This window comes from Petaurus breviceps, unplaced genomic scaffold (assembly GCF_028583685.1).
Source record: "Petaurus breviceps papuanus isolate PSGF00001 unplaced genomic scaffold, PetGlider_PUasm1.0 218, whole genome shotgun sequence".
NCBI lineage: Eukaryota > Metazoa > Chordata > Mammalia > Diprotodontia > Petauridae > Petaurus > Petaurus breviceps.
The window spans coordinates 5,390,297-5,404,800 of NW_027185872.1; the positions used below are offsets into that span (position 1 = coordinate 5,390,297).

A 14,504-nucleotide genomic window follows, 5' to 3' on the forward strand; every position below is an offset into this window, starting at 1 on the left:
TCAAATCTGGCTTCAGGCACTCACTATCTGGGTGACCCTGGGCAAGTCACTTCACCCTGTTTGCCTCAGTTTCCTCCTCTGTAAAATGAGCTAGAGAAGAAAAAAACTGCTCCAGAGCCTTGGCCAAGAAAACCTGCAATGAGTTTACAGTGAGGCAGACCTGACAGAACCACAGTGAAGACTGCTTACCCTGAATGTGGGTGATGCAGACAGGGCTGGCTCACAGGAAGGAGCCAGGGAAGGACAAAGGGCTGCAATGGTGAGTGAAGTGAAGGGGAGCCTGGCGGCCCATTTACAGACCCTGGGTACTCCCTCCTCCTCCAACCTAATCAGGGCCAGAGGGCACTGGAAAGGACAGGTGTCAGGGTGGGCCCCTTTCTTGGTGTCAGTTTGCTCAAAGGTAACAACTTCCACCTAAAATACAGATGACTTGCTATGAAATTTTTCCAACTTGAAAGGATTTCCCCAATAAGGTTAAATACTGCAAGAAACCAAGGGGTGGGGGTGGGGGGGAAATGTAAGCTCCTGAAATTGTTTAACATCTCCCACCAAATGGCCCTTCTGATTTTGGTCTTGAGCTCACTGCTCAGAGAGGCAGCTGGATCGCTTCCCAGATGAGTGCTTGACTTGGAGATGAGAAGAGCTGAATTCAAATCACGCCTCAGTCTTGCTAGCTGGCAAGACAGGAAATCTCTGCTTGCTTTAGTTTCCTCATTTGGAAAATGAGATGGGCCACACACAGCACCTGCCTCACAGGGTTGATGCAAGGACAAAATTAGGTAAATTTTATATGTGTAGATTCCTAGATCAATCAAGAATTAGCCAACAACATTAATAGAGTAACTAAGGCTGATGAACTAAGGACAAATTAAAGACATAATGCATTTAACATTCATGTTTATTCATGTATTTAAATATTTAAACAGATTTAATAGCACAGTGAACTGAGGACAATTGGATCTGATTGTCACTATTACAAGGCACTCCGCAATTGTTTACTTTAATATTCAAAGACTCATTAAAGAGTTTATCTTATGTTACTAAATATATTTCCAAGTTCATAAAAGAAAAATCCTTTTTTTGTTTTTTACTAAATAGTTAGGATTTTAAAAAGACTAAAAACTTGAAGTTTGTTTTTTTTTTTAAAGCCCAGGAAAATTAGACGAATAATTAGAAAACGATGTTCTTGTTAGAACATGTTCGGCATGATTACATAGACATGTATCTGGAATAAAGAAGGAAAAGGCCCTAAGCCCTCTTAATGAAGTCAGTCTTCCTCCTTCTGTTCTCCCAATCCTCATCCCATCAGTCAGTGCTGATAAAGCACTTACTATGGGCAGAATTTTTCTAGGTGATCTCTATGGGAAAACGATGGGCGCGGGCAGGGCTGGGCAGCCCCACAAGACCCACCATTTCCCAGTTGATGAAGCCCACCAGACACAAAGAACATTCTCCATTTTGATTTCTGATGCCATCCACATAGTGCCGTGGCAGTCCCAGATTGGGTCTCAGAAGGCAAAGCTTGCCCCCAGCTCTGCCCCTGAAGCCCCCGGGGCCTCCCTTTCCTCACCTGTACAAGGAGAAGCTTTGACTCCCCAGCCTCTAACTTCCCTTTATGACCTCATGATCCCATAGCTCATTAGGCCTCAGCTTTGGCCTTAGAAAAACTTGTGCTCTACCCCATTGATCCCACATCCCCGTTAAAGTCTGGCGGTTATCCTTCCCGCCATCAGTGGAAGAAGTCCTGGCTTATGAAGAGAATCCAGCAAATGCAAGTGACCGGTTCCTGAGGTGGCCATCCTCACGCACTTGTCTCCTCACACAAATGCACTGTTTCTACCATTTGCTGGCATCCCATCCCAGGAACCAGCCCGTGAACGTGGGCGGCTCGGATCCCTGTTTGACGATGATGATGGGAGTTCTCCGGTCTCTCCTGGATGGATCCATCTCAAGGTAGGTCTTAGCTATAAAGAGAGGAGCCGGCAGCATCAAGGTCAGTCAGTCAGGATTTAACTGGATGAGAACAAAATGCCCAAAGAGGAATGCTGCCATCCCAAGGAAAGAGCCCAGCTGGCATGGCCAGTGTGTGATCCCAAGGGAGTGACCCTTAGGGACTTTCCTCCCTTGGAGGATCCCCGGGTGACAGAAGGTAACCAGGGCATAGCATGGGGGTAGGGGCATCACTGTCTCATGGTTTTCTGTGACCTTGAGCAGCCCCCACTGTCAAAGAACCCTCTTGTTTTGGCTCTGGAAAAAAACACACGCACATGTGCAGGCATGCACACACACACGTCAGCCTTTCCGCAATAAATACTTATTAAGTGCCTACTGTGTGCTAAGAGCATTTCTCAGACAGGAGAAAAGCATGAGGGACAACAATGATGCAGCTGTCAGGTAGTCACAGGCGTTCAAGCTGCCTGGACCTTGAGAGACCAGTGTCCAGTCCCCACATTTGGTAGGCAAGGTAATCAAAGAGGTGGCTGGAGGAACTGGGGAGGGGCAGTGTGTTTAGGCTGAAGCAGAGAAAATTTGGGGATGGGAGGAAGGGGGACTGTGACAATTGTCTTCAAGAGTCTGAATGGTCCACAGGTGGAAGAGGGAGGATGAGACCAAGAGGCAGAACCAAGAACATGGAGCCACAAGGAGGAAAAACCCATTCAGATGAAGCCACCCCCCCCCCGCCCACCCCCCCCCCCCCCAGCAGTGAACGCCCACCCTCCCCTCCACCCCACTCCCACGCCCAGGGAGCTCCTGCCCATCCCCCGGCAGAGAACTCCCGCTTGCTTACCCGACTTCATGGATTCTGATTTTTCCACTTCATTTGCATCTTTGCCAATCCAAAGAAATATCTAAGAAGACACAAAGGCAAGTCACATCCTCCCTCATTGTGGGGAAGGACCTTTGAAATCTGCCTTCCCTCCCTGTGACTTTGTGTGGGCTGGCCAGCCTAGAGGCTGGAAGCCCCAGATTCTGAGAGATGGCTATTGCTGCCCCATAGCTAATTTAGTCCAGTTAAGCCTAAGGGGATCCTAATCTTGCAGAAAAGGCTGAAACTTTTGTTTTGTTTTGCTTTTTAAAGGGAGGATTGGGGCAGTTGGGGTTCAGTGACTTGCCCAAGGTCTCAGGGCTAGTAAGTGTTAAGTGTCTGATTCACACTCAGGTTCTCCTGACTTCAGGGCCAGTGCTCTATTCACTGTACCATCTAGCCACCCCAAGGCTGAAACTTTTGAAGCTGCCAAGTCTCCCGGGCCTGAAGGGATGTTGGGAGGTCTGTTAGCCTTAAAGCCCACAGCATCAAACCTGGACTGTAAGTTGGGATAACATCCTTGGAGGAAAGCAGGTATGGCAATCCTTTTATTTATTTTTGGCCCTCTCAAAGTGACCCATAAAGTCAATGTTTGCTGTTGCCCCATAAAGTGGACATGAGAAAGTATTCAGGCCTGAAGGACCCATTCTTGGCAGTGGTTGGGTTCCGTGACCAGATTCCCAAGGCAATGTGTCCAGGGCCAGGTGGGGACCTGAGACACAGCAGGGCTGCGTGTATCCCCAGCACACAGCAGGGGCTTAATAAATGCCTGTCGATTGACTGACTGGGACTAAAAACCAGAGTAGGCTCCTATTTTGTATGCCAGGCCAGTGTTTCTGAGCTCCGCAGGGCTTGCTACACTTTTCTTCCTCTTCCTTCTTCCCAGATATTTGATTTCATCAGGATGAGGGGGGCCCTCCATCACTAATGCAGGTTGGCACCTTTCCCCCATCTGATGACCTCAGTGGATGCCTGGGGCACAGAGAGAGACTTGCCCAGGATCACACAACCGGCATGCTTCAGAAAGGGGACAAGAACCCAGTCTTCTGGCTCCCAAGACCAGCTCTATCCACTACCCTGTACCCCCTTGTAACAAGAATGTAAATTTTAAAGATCTTCCCTGCCCCTAGGCTAAAGTGCACCTGGAGACTGGGGTGGGAGGCTTGTTTTTCAGTTGATACTTTTTGATTGTCCAGTGGGTCCAAAAGGTTGTTACATTCTCTGAGCCAGGAGAAGGCTATATAAGCCCTGATGTGTAGCTTTGTTTTGGGACTCACTTTGAGAAGTATTCTGTGATTTGATCTGAATTCTGGGAAGCCGTTGTTGAGAGTTCCCAGGCTTTGAAAAACCCAGAATGTGGAAACCCAGATGTTGACTGGGTATGGATGTAATGGTTGGACAGTTTGGAAATCTGTCTACTTGATGTTTCTGTCTTGATAATTATGCCTGTATACTTTGAGGTTCAGGGTGCTGACCTTTTCTCCTGAACAAGGTAAACGATATATGTCTGACTGATTAAAGTAAGCTTGTTAACCCATTTTGAGTTGCTTTCCTTTAACAAAGCAGATCCAAGAACCTGAGTGAGCAGGCACCCTGGGGACACTGGGGTGCTTGCTGCAACAAAAGGCCAATCAAAAAGTATCAACTGAAAAACAAGCCTCCCACCCCAGTCTCCAGGTGCACTTTAGCCTAGGGGCAGGGAAGATCTTTAAAATTTACATTCTTGTTACACCCCTCCTCTTCCTTCCTCTACTCCTGCTCTGCAGGAAGGGTCAGCAGGCTTTCACGCTGTGCACCAAGCTTTCTGTTGTTTACTCTGAGTGGAGGCATTAAGCATCACTTACCAATCTAATTTCCTGGCTGGTCTAGGGCTGAGTATTCCCAACCACCATCCTATCAGGGCCCCCAGGCTGAGGCAGCCCACAGGTGTTTATGGGTAAGCCACCAGGATCCTGAGTGTCCAAATGAGGGGAGACAGGCCAGACACACCTATCTGGGCAGTAAGAGCCAGGTGCCTGGGGAGCACCTCCCCAAAGTGCTTCCTGGTCCTGGCCGGAGCAGGAAAGGCTGGACGTGATGCGGGTGGCCATGGGCAGCCCCAGTTACTGCCTCTGTTTACAAGCACACAACACGTCACTGAACAACAGAGGCTGGTGCCCACTGCGGGGGCACTGAAGCAAGACAAGGTGCAGAGGCAACCCATGAGGGAACATTGGAGACGATCGCCCGAACATCAAGGGTCTGCCCCGTGCCCACAGCAGGCCCTGTTCTTTACACGGACACCAGAGCATCACTCCAGGGCAAACGCGTGTGGTGCCAAGCCCAGCTCTGCCTGCTATGAGGCAGGGTTTTCTCATCGCCATCTTCCCAGCTGTGAGCCTCTCACAGGGCAGGGGCAAGGTCACCAGGAGAGCCCTGTCCTCACCTGCTCCCAAGCATCCAGCAGCATGACGTCATCTTCTGCCAAGTCATCCTGAGTGAATTCTCCTGGAACCTCCTCGATCTGAAACACACAGCAACTTTTCCTGTAATTCTTCATCCTCTCCCCTTGATTCCAGGCCACTGTGGGGGGCCTGGGGATGCCAAGGAAGCCAGGCTTACCCTCAGGCTTGTTAGGGCCACTGTTCCTACGATCGCTGCTGCTTACTGATGTTGTTAACAACAGCAGCAGCCACATCTCCACGCTTTTCATCTTGTCATATCCACACGGTGGCCCCCTGGGTGGGGAGTCCACAGGTTATCACCCCCATTTCGTACAGACTCAGAGCCTAATTCCCACACAAGCACGTCAGGCTCCCCTGAGAGTGGCACCAGGGTGAGCCCAGCTGTTGTCCCTCCACTGAGACAACTATCACAAGAAAGTCTACCAAGCCGAGAACATCAAGCACAGCCCCGGCTGCCACGAACAGAAGGCCTCCCCCTGGACGTGCATTTCTAGAATGAATCAGTCGGCCAGCCCCTGGACAAAAGCCCTCCCCTCCACATCCTAGACCACACACGTGCTTCGCAGTGGGCCCAGGAGAGGGAGCAAGGCACCTACGGGTGTCTGGGTGTGGAAGTGGCAGCCCCAGAGCCCTGGGCCAGCACTGACCTGCACTGACCCCGCACTAACCCACGTGTCGGGAGCCCAGAGCCTGCGAGATACTCACAAGAAAGCGGCCCGTTTTGTTGGAGCAGCCGAAGAGCCGAGGGGGGTGGTCTGCCATCTGGGTTTCTAGCAGCGGAGAAGTCTGGTATGCTTTCTTCCCTCCCAGAGCACCCCAGAATTCCTCTGTGGAACACCCAAGAGAACAGGCTTGAAGGGACCCCTGCAATGCCAGGGAGCCATTGCTTCCCATCCCCCAGGGCTTTCCATTGCCCCTGCCTTTAATGGCTTTGAATGAGTAAACTCAACAGACCCCTGTCCCCTGACTTCTTAGGGGAGTGAAGTTCGGGCTGTGCTCCTTCCTGGCCCTCGCCAACAGCAGGCTTGGGTACCTGCAGCTGAGCGGGGGCACATACCTGGCTCTTGGCCTTCTAGGACCTTGGTGGTGTGGCATTTCAGGACGCTCCTTAGGTACTCTGCTCCCTTCTCCTCCTCCTCACTGGCTCCTCTCCCAATCCACGTGTAGCCGGCATTGCGGGGCAGTTTCAGGACAAAAACATCATTGGAATTCAATGAATCTGAATCCACATCCACCTGGAATCAGCAGGAGATGGTAGCCCAGTGACTGGGGCTGTATTTGCCCCTCTATAGACAGAAGCTGGCAAGGCATAGGCTCCCTGAGCCCCGGTGACCTCACCTTAGAAATGGGGACGAGAGGCGTGCCCAACCTAACACCCAGGGCGAGTGAGGGCTCCCATGAGACCATGAAATGTGGGACCCGTGACTGTGGTGTCATGGTAGCACCATCCTCCTCTCTCCCACGGGATGACCCGATAAGGGGCCCCAGAGCTCCCACGAAGGCCTTCATCTGCGTCCTCTGGATGTGAGGCAGCTGCTTCCCACTACACCCCACTGCGTCTTGGCACTGGCCCCTACACCAAGCATCCATCCGTCTTTCTCCCTGTCCCAACACTGACATCCTCAGCTGCCAAGACTGCCCAGCTGCCCACCCAGTCTGTCTGCTTCTCCATCCTGTCCCTCCACTCTCATCTCCTCCCGTTAACTCATCAGGAAGTGAGAACAAGGCCTCCTGCTCCTTTGCTACCTGTCTCTCCCCTTCCTGCAATCATTTCCAGTCCATCCATTCAGCACTGTCCCTTGGATGGGGTCATCTCTGGGGTTCTCCGCTCAGACTGGCCCATGAATCTCTGATTTTGTCTGTGGTGCCCAGTGCCTTCCTCAGATACCCCAGGCTGTCAACAGCTGTCTGTGCATTTGTCTGGTTGACATCTCAGGGGTGTCTGAAGAGAGGGGATGGGGTAGCCTCTGTGAAGATGGCAGAGTCGACAGACAAACCTTGGGCCTGATAATCAGTCACCCAACAAGCATTTCTTATGGGCCCACTGGCTTCCAGGACTTGTGAGGACTGTGAGCAGAAAGGCAAAAGGCAGAGGGGCCCTGCCCCCAGGGTACTGATATCCCTCTGTGTGAATCCATGTTTACAAATAAGCAAGTATAGGACTGATGAGAAATGAAAACCCAATGAGAGAGTGAGAGTGTGAGTGTGAGAGAGTGTGAGAGAGAGAGAGTGTGAGTGTGTGTGTGTGTGTGTGTGTGTGTGTGTGTAGGGGTAGAGGGGTAGAGGGGTGGAGGGAGGGCACTGAGCCAGTGAGGGAAGCTGGGAGCTTGGGAGAGGCTGAGCTAAAGCAGGGACTAGGGGTCAGTCTATGCAAAAGATTTCACAGGACATTAGGAAAGATCAGGAAAGGCCAGGCCTGTGGGGAATGTGGGGGGGTGGCAGGCAGAGAAGCTGGGTTTTCATCTTTAGAAGTGGGGATCCCCTTCGAGACAAAGATGCCTTTAACCACTGGGGTTTGTTAAGAGCTTCCCAGCACTCACTGTCCAGAAGCCTTTTTCTGCTTGTCCTGTGGGGTCAGACACATCAGGCCAGATCCAAGGAAGCCCTGCGGCTCCCACCAGCCTGACCTTGGGCCTCCACCCTTCCCTAGCTGAACAGACTGGAATCCCAGCAGGGGGGTGGCTCCTCATACCCAGATGGAAGTACACTTAGGGTGGGGAGGAGGGTGGGAAGGATGGTTACTTCCCACTTAATTAACCTCAGAGGCTCTGGGATTGGGGCTGGCCAAAGAATGCATAAGATAACCCTGCGGGAGGGAGGATGGGCTTGGATGTGGCTTGGGATTGGCCCACAGGCCCTGGCCCCAGGTAAGGGAAGCTTCCTTCAACCATAGAGCAGGGACCCAGAGAGGAGCCCAACTACAGGGAGAGTAGGTGCCTGCCCCCAAACCCAAGAAGCCATTCAAAACCCTTAACCTTCAGCTCCCCAGTGGTTTTCTTAACAACCATGTAGGGCAAACGAGGTAAGAATTAGCATCCCTGTTTTATGAACTTGGGCCCAGGGGTGAAGTGATTTGTCCAGTGTCCCCAGGGGTACCGGGATTCCCAGTTTCCTGAAGCGTTCCCCAGTGAGACATCCTCTTTCAGAGTCGTGATATCCTGATTAGGGCATCAGGTCCCCTCTTTGAGGCCCAAGGCAGGATACAGGCCTGACCCTTTGGCAGTGGTAATTTTCTAATGGTCTGACACTTGTAATTATAAAATAAAGCTGCCATTTTCCATGGCACTTTAAAGCCTATGAAAACCTGCCATTGGACCTCACACAACAATCCTAGGAAGTAGGTGCCATGATGATCACCCCCATTTTGCAGATGAAGAAACTGAGGCTTGGGGACAAAGAATGTCATGCAGCCGGGGGATTGGGAGCCACACTTTGGGGCTGATACTTTTGAGCATCAGAACCCATGGGGCCATTCTGCAGAGGAGTCACGTCTGCTACCTCCACAATCCTGGTGATGGAGCCCAGGTTTCGGCGGACTTGGAAGAGGCGTGTGGGGGCCGGAGGTGCCTGTCCTCCTTTCTTGGATGTGCCATTCTTGTAAATAATGAGGGGCTTGTCTTTGAACAGGCTCAGCAGGTGCACAGGTTCCTTGCCTTGGGAGACACGCACCTGGGGAAAGAATTTGTTTGAGAAAAGAGAGAACGAGGCAGACGCTGCTGGAGAAATGAGACCTGCGCGAGGTCAGAATGGGTGGCTTTGGAAGGAATGAGCTCCCCATGCCTGAGTCTGCAGACAGGCCAGATGGCCATCTGGTGGGGGCATCATAGACACAGCTGGTGATGGGGGCACAGGGAGGAATGGGGCCAGAGGGCCTGAGTTTTCCTAGGTACAGGACACAGACTCCCCACTCTATAGCAGGTCAGCAACCACTGGGAAACTGTTCATCTCAGAATGGGTGGGGGCACCAGCCAGGGCCACACCCCCAGCCCTCCCAGGCTGGCTCCCCGTGCCCTGGCTGCCATGCCTGTCCATACAAACTGAGCATGGGGTGACTTGGGAGAGGAGGCCCAGGAAATCTGGGCGGCCTCCCAGAGGAGGTGCCCTGGGATCTGAGCCTTGAAGGAGGGCTAGCTCAGCTGCTCCTGCACTGAGGAAGGACCCTGAGAGGGGTCAGGGCCGCAACCCCACCAGCAATGACTACTTAACCCAGGGATTGTCAAGGGATGGCCGGGCTTCACGGCCAGCATGGTCTCTGCACAGCAGTGCGGACTGGGCCGCCACCTAGTGGCTCTGATGAGAACCACACCTAGCTGCACTTGACTGCAGGCCCTCCAGAGGATGGCCCATCCTCACTGTCCAGAAGGGACGGCGCCTGAATTTACAGTCTCCATCAGGAAGCTTTCTGGAGCTTGGCAATGGCCTCTGCATTCCCTGCTCAGCCATGCTCCCATCCCAGCATGCCCTGTGACCCCCACAGGGGGCTTGGCCCAGCAACCAAGGTTAGGTCATTAGGTCCTCCAGGGCAGGGCTGGCTACAGAAGCCAGGCCTTGATTAGTGTTTGATGAGTGACCCATGCAAGAAAGCCAGATGCGGGACAATTAGCAGCAGGGGTCTGTGCGCTGGGCTGGCTCTAAGTCCAAATGAGCCAATTTAAATATTTTCAAAGAAGGGCATCTCAGAGCCCTGCCTTGTCAAGGCCAGCCCTCTCTCAAATGCCCACTTACTGACTTGGTTCTGAGAAGAGCTTATACACACTGAACATCCAGACTGTCAGGACGTGGTTGGGAGTCAAGCCCCAGGACCCCAAGCCTCTGAACTCAGAGAAACCTCCCTCACTGAAGGCCCAGGTTCTTCACCTGCAGCCATCAGCCTGGGGGGGGGTGGTGATGGATGCCTCCTGGGGGCAGGCTTTCAAGTTCTTAGCATAAAATACATAGTATTTCAAAGGAAAACAATGATGCTGAAACACACTTGTCATTTTTTTTAAGTGTCCATAACTGAGGTCAAGAACCCAATTTAAGCCTCATGTGACTAAGTAGTCAGTGTGTGTATAAAGCAAGTGTGCAATGGTGCAATGAAAGCAAAGCCACTAGGAAAATCTCAAGACAGGAGAGGCCAATAGAATAAATGCTGGTTGTTCTCTGGACACTCAACTCTCCTCTGCCCCTGGGGAAGGGAGGGAGGGAGGGATGGAAGGAGGAAGGAAGGAAGGGACAGAGGGAGGAAGGAAGGAAGGAAGGGAGGGAGGAAGGAAGGGAGGGAGGGAGGGAGGAGTAATTGCTTAGGTATGAGATACAGAGAGCACTCCTCCAAGAGCTTTATTTTTCCTTTGGCAGAATGTGAGGAGATAAATACAGAGGGAAATGAAGAACACTTGGGTTTCATTCAGAAGGTTGTTAAAGTTGCAGGAAAAAGATTCTGGGGTCTGTGGGTGAAGGAAGGGGCTTCCTGCAGGGGGCTGCCACTGACCTGCACGGGCGTCCCTCCCAGGGAGCGGTCCAGCTGAACGGTCAGGAAAGCAGAGGTGGTCAGCTCATCTCTGGTGGCGTGAGCCCCCTGCCTGCAGAGAGAAAGAATGCAGAGGCTCCCAAGTCATAGACCAGGCCCTGGGTTCTGGACGCTTTGCAGCTGTTTCCAGCCAGAACCTGAGCTTCACCAGGGAGAGAAGGAGCCATGACCCTGTGAGAATGAAATGATTCCTGGAGGAGGCACCAACCTTTCTGAGCCTCAGCTTCCTCATCTGTAACATAAGGATAATATTAGCATCTTTCATGTGAAGAACTATGCAAATGCTGGATTACCGTGTCAATGATACTTAATGTCATGACTAGTTAGCTCACCTTTTCAAAGGCATCCCATTCTCCACTGTTGCCTTTATTAGGAATAGGGCCCAGGGTTGGATCTGTGATTTCACTGACCTAGGGAACTTCCAGATAAGGAGAGTCCTTCCACAATGTAAGTCACCACTTCCTCTGTAACCCATAGTTCCCCAGAGCTTCCTGGAACATTGACATGTGAAGGGAACTGCCCAGGGTCACACAGCTGGTATGGGGCCATAGGGGACATTCAGGGCAAACCTATGAAGACCAAGCTCCTGGCTTCAGATGATAAATCAGCTGGTATGGTCCACATTTGAACACTGTGACCCCGCCTTCTGCCGAGAGGAAGACCACACAGAGAATATTCCCCTTAACTCACTGTAGAGCAGTCTCCCTAGTGTGAACTTCATGCCCTCAGGATGACAGACTCCATGAATCTCAAAGTGGGGGAGGACACAGTGGCCATGAGACCAACCCAGTATGGACACGAATCCCCCTCCCCTTTTCATCACTGACAAGTGAAAGTCCAGTGCTGCCTGAGGTGCTCCCAAGAGGAGGGGAACAGCACAGCCCCAAGAAGCCCTCTCCACTCCCTCCACAGCTTCCTTTCCTTATTAGGAAGCTTTTTCTCCTGCAAAACCTAAGTAGGCTTCTTGGCAATTCCCACAACTCCAAAGTCTGCCCTCTGGGGTCAAGCAGAACCAGGCTCCATAAACATGCTTTTAGTATTTGAGGACCACCTGCCCTCACCATTCACTCCTCTGCAGGAAGATTATGACGAGAAATTTGACTTGATGGCCACAAGAAAATCGTAATTTTACAAAACTCTCCTTCCCCTTCTCCAGCAGAAAGCCTGGTGGAGAATTGAGGAAACCTATCATTTTTAATTCAACAAACAGACCAGCCTCTAACACACATGCACACATACACATGCACATACACCCACACACACACATACACAACATTTATGTGTCATTCTAGTTATGTTCTAACATTGGAATTCCTTCCATCAATGCTGATTGGCAATTCATTTGTAACTCACTGTCTCTGAGAGTTTCCTGAGACTTGAGAGATTTAAGTGACTTTCCCAGGGTCTGTAACATGAAGCACAAGAAGCTTTTCAGAGGACTGCTGCTGTGAACAACTTCCAGGGTTCAGATTACGAGCATAGTAAACTCTTCATTAATTCAGTAGCAGATTAAGGTAAAACATTCACAGAAAATCAAAATACAGCATTCACCACGTGTAACTCAATCATTTTGTAAGTCCTCAATTCAATCCCAAAGTATAAAGATTAAAGTTCTCTTTTAAACAGAGTACATTCATTTGGTCAGTCACAAAGTACAAAAGTCAAAAGTTTTCCACCCCGGATCACAACCGAATTACAATATCATCAGTCACCACCAAGCACTCTCTCAAGGGGCCTTGGAAAGCACAAAGGCCATCCACCTGTAGGTCACGACTAGGTTACAATATCATCACAGCATTCAACACCCAAGGAGAGGTCTTTTCTTCATCTTGACCCAAGGAAAGTTTTAAGCAGTTCTTGTTCTTGGGAAGACAAAGCTTAACAAAGCCACAATAACATTCGAGAACATTGCTGGCACCTTCAGTTCACTCTCTGCTTGTGAAATCCACCTAGACCCAACAACAAGGTTTCAGGCCTCTATCAACAAATGAATCTAACAAAGTAACATCAGAACAGACAGACAAAATACCAGCACCACCATCATACTTCCTCAGTTCTTGGCAGTTCCGGGTGGCCCTCAGAAGTCCTGGGCAGCTCGAACTGGCCTTCAGAAGTTCCAGGCAGCTCTGGCTGGCATCTGTCTATATATCTCTATCTGTCTCTCTCTCTCTGCCTCCACGAGGCTGCTCCCAAAAGTTCTTCTAGCCTTTCTCAGCTTGAGTTTTTCTCTATATCACGGTACCACCTCCTCCCTGTTCATCCCCCTCTCATCACATCAACAAGGCCATCCCACAAAAGGATCTTCAAATTCCATTACCATTACAGGGTCATGTAGCCAGTATGTGTCAGAGGCAGGATTTTAACCCAGGTCCTTTCCTCAGCTGCCACAATGGCCTCTTCCACTAACTAGTAAAAAATGAGAGACTTGGGGTGCAGACCAAGATGGTGGAGTAGAAACAGGACTTCTGTGTGGCTCCCACTTCCACCTCCACCAATACATGTAAAAAATGACACTAAACAAACTTAAAACTACAGAACTCAGAACGTGAGAGAGAAAAACAAGCCTCCCACTGAAAACAGCCTGGCAGGCCAGCAGGAAGGGGTCACTGCAGTGCTCTGGGAGCAGAGCCCAGCCCCACGTGAGCCTGAGGTTTTAACTTCAGGGTAGCCAGATCAGCCATGGCTAGACGTCAGGAGAGTAGATCACTAGCAGCTGTGGCAGTTTCCAGAATTATCAACCCGTAAATGCCAAACACAAAGTGAGAGGTCAGGGCAGTGTGCACTTTGGGAATAGGGTGTCTGGGAGTGTGATCCGGCCTCTGCCCCCAGGAGCGAGAAGCAGCTGAAGCTTAGTGGCCATGCAGCTGCTACTGCATGGCTGCTGCAGAGTTCCTGGCCTGTAGATTGTAGGGGAGCCAAGCAACCAGTCTGAGGAGTTATCTCCCTTGCTTTCACCTGCTTGGATCTGGATCCCTATCTAGGGTGGAGGTCCTGGGGCACGTGACCAGTGTGTCAGAGCATGTGCAGGCTTCAGAGAGGGCAGCCAACTTATAGCTCTGACTGCTGAGAAAACCCCAGAAATTTGGGACAAAGCTCTCTCTCTGGAAGCAGAGTTATTTTGTGGCAAAAAGCCCAAAAGTTAAATATTTCAGTGGCAACATAAGGAAGCAGAGCAATCTGACATTAGACTTCTATTTTGGGGACAAAAAGGATCAAAGCATGGAACAGGAGGAAGACAACAAAGTCAGAACTCCTGCACCAAAAGCTTCCCAGAAAAATATGAACTGCTTACAGGCCATAGAAGAGATTAAGAAGGATTTTGAAAACCAAATAAGAGAAGTGGGGGAAAAATTGGGAAGAGAAATGAGAATGATGCAAGAAAATCAGGAAAAGAGAGTCAATAACCTGACTGAAGAAAATAACACCTTAAAAAATAGACTAACTCAAATGGCAAAAGAGGCTCAAAAAGCCAATGAGGAGAAGAATGCCTTAAAAAGCCAAATTTTCCAGATGGAAAAAGAATCTCAAAAGCTCACTGAAAAGAATCATTCCTTCAGAATTAGATTGGAGCAAATGGAAGCTAATGATTTTATGAGAAATCAAGATACTATTAAACAAATCCAAACAAATAAAAAAAAAAGAAGGCAATGTGAAATATCTCATGGGAAAAACCACTGACCTGCAAAATAGATCCAGGAGAGATAATTTAAAAATTATTGGACTACCTGAAAGCCACGATCAAAGT

The 14,504-nt window shown here is 50.4% G+C and overlaps 1 protein-coding gene across 1 annotated transcript in view; it reads right to left on the bottom strand.

Annotated features, from left to right (window-relative positions):
- Positions 1–880: 880 nt before the first annotated feature.
- The window catches only part of SCIN (scinderin), a 59,939-nt gene continuing 46,315 nt past the window's right edge, over positions 881–14,504 (bottom strand). Inside the window, exons 9-15 of the mRNA XM_069094403.1 lie at positions 10,721–10,840; positions 8,749–8,919; positions 6,308–6,485; positions 5,956–6,077; positions 5,232–5,309; positions 2,789–2,849; positions 881–1,964 (exon numbers count right to left, since the gene is read on the bottom strand). Coding sequence (XP_068950504.1) covers positions 1,837–1,964; positions 2,789–2,849; positions 5,232–5,309; positions 5,956–6,077; positions 6,308–6,485; positions 8,749–8,919; positions 10,721–10,840 — 858 coding nt within the window. The 3' untranslated portion in view covers positions 881–1,836. The remainder of the gene's footprint in view (positions 1,965–2,788; positions 2,850–5,231; positions 5,310–5,955; positions 6,078–6,307; positions 6,486–8,748; positions 8,920–10,720; positions 10,841–14,504) is intronic.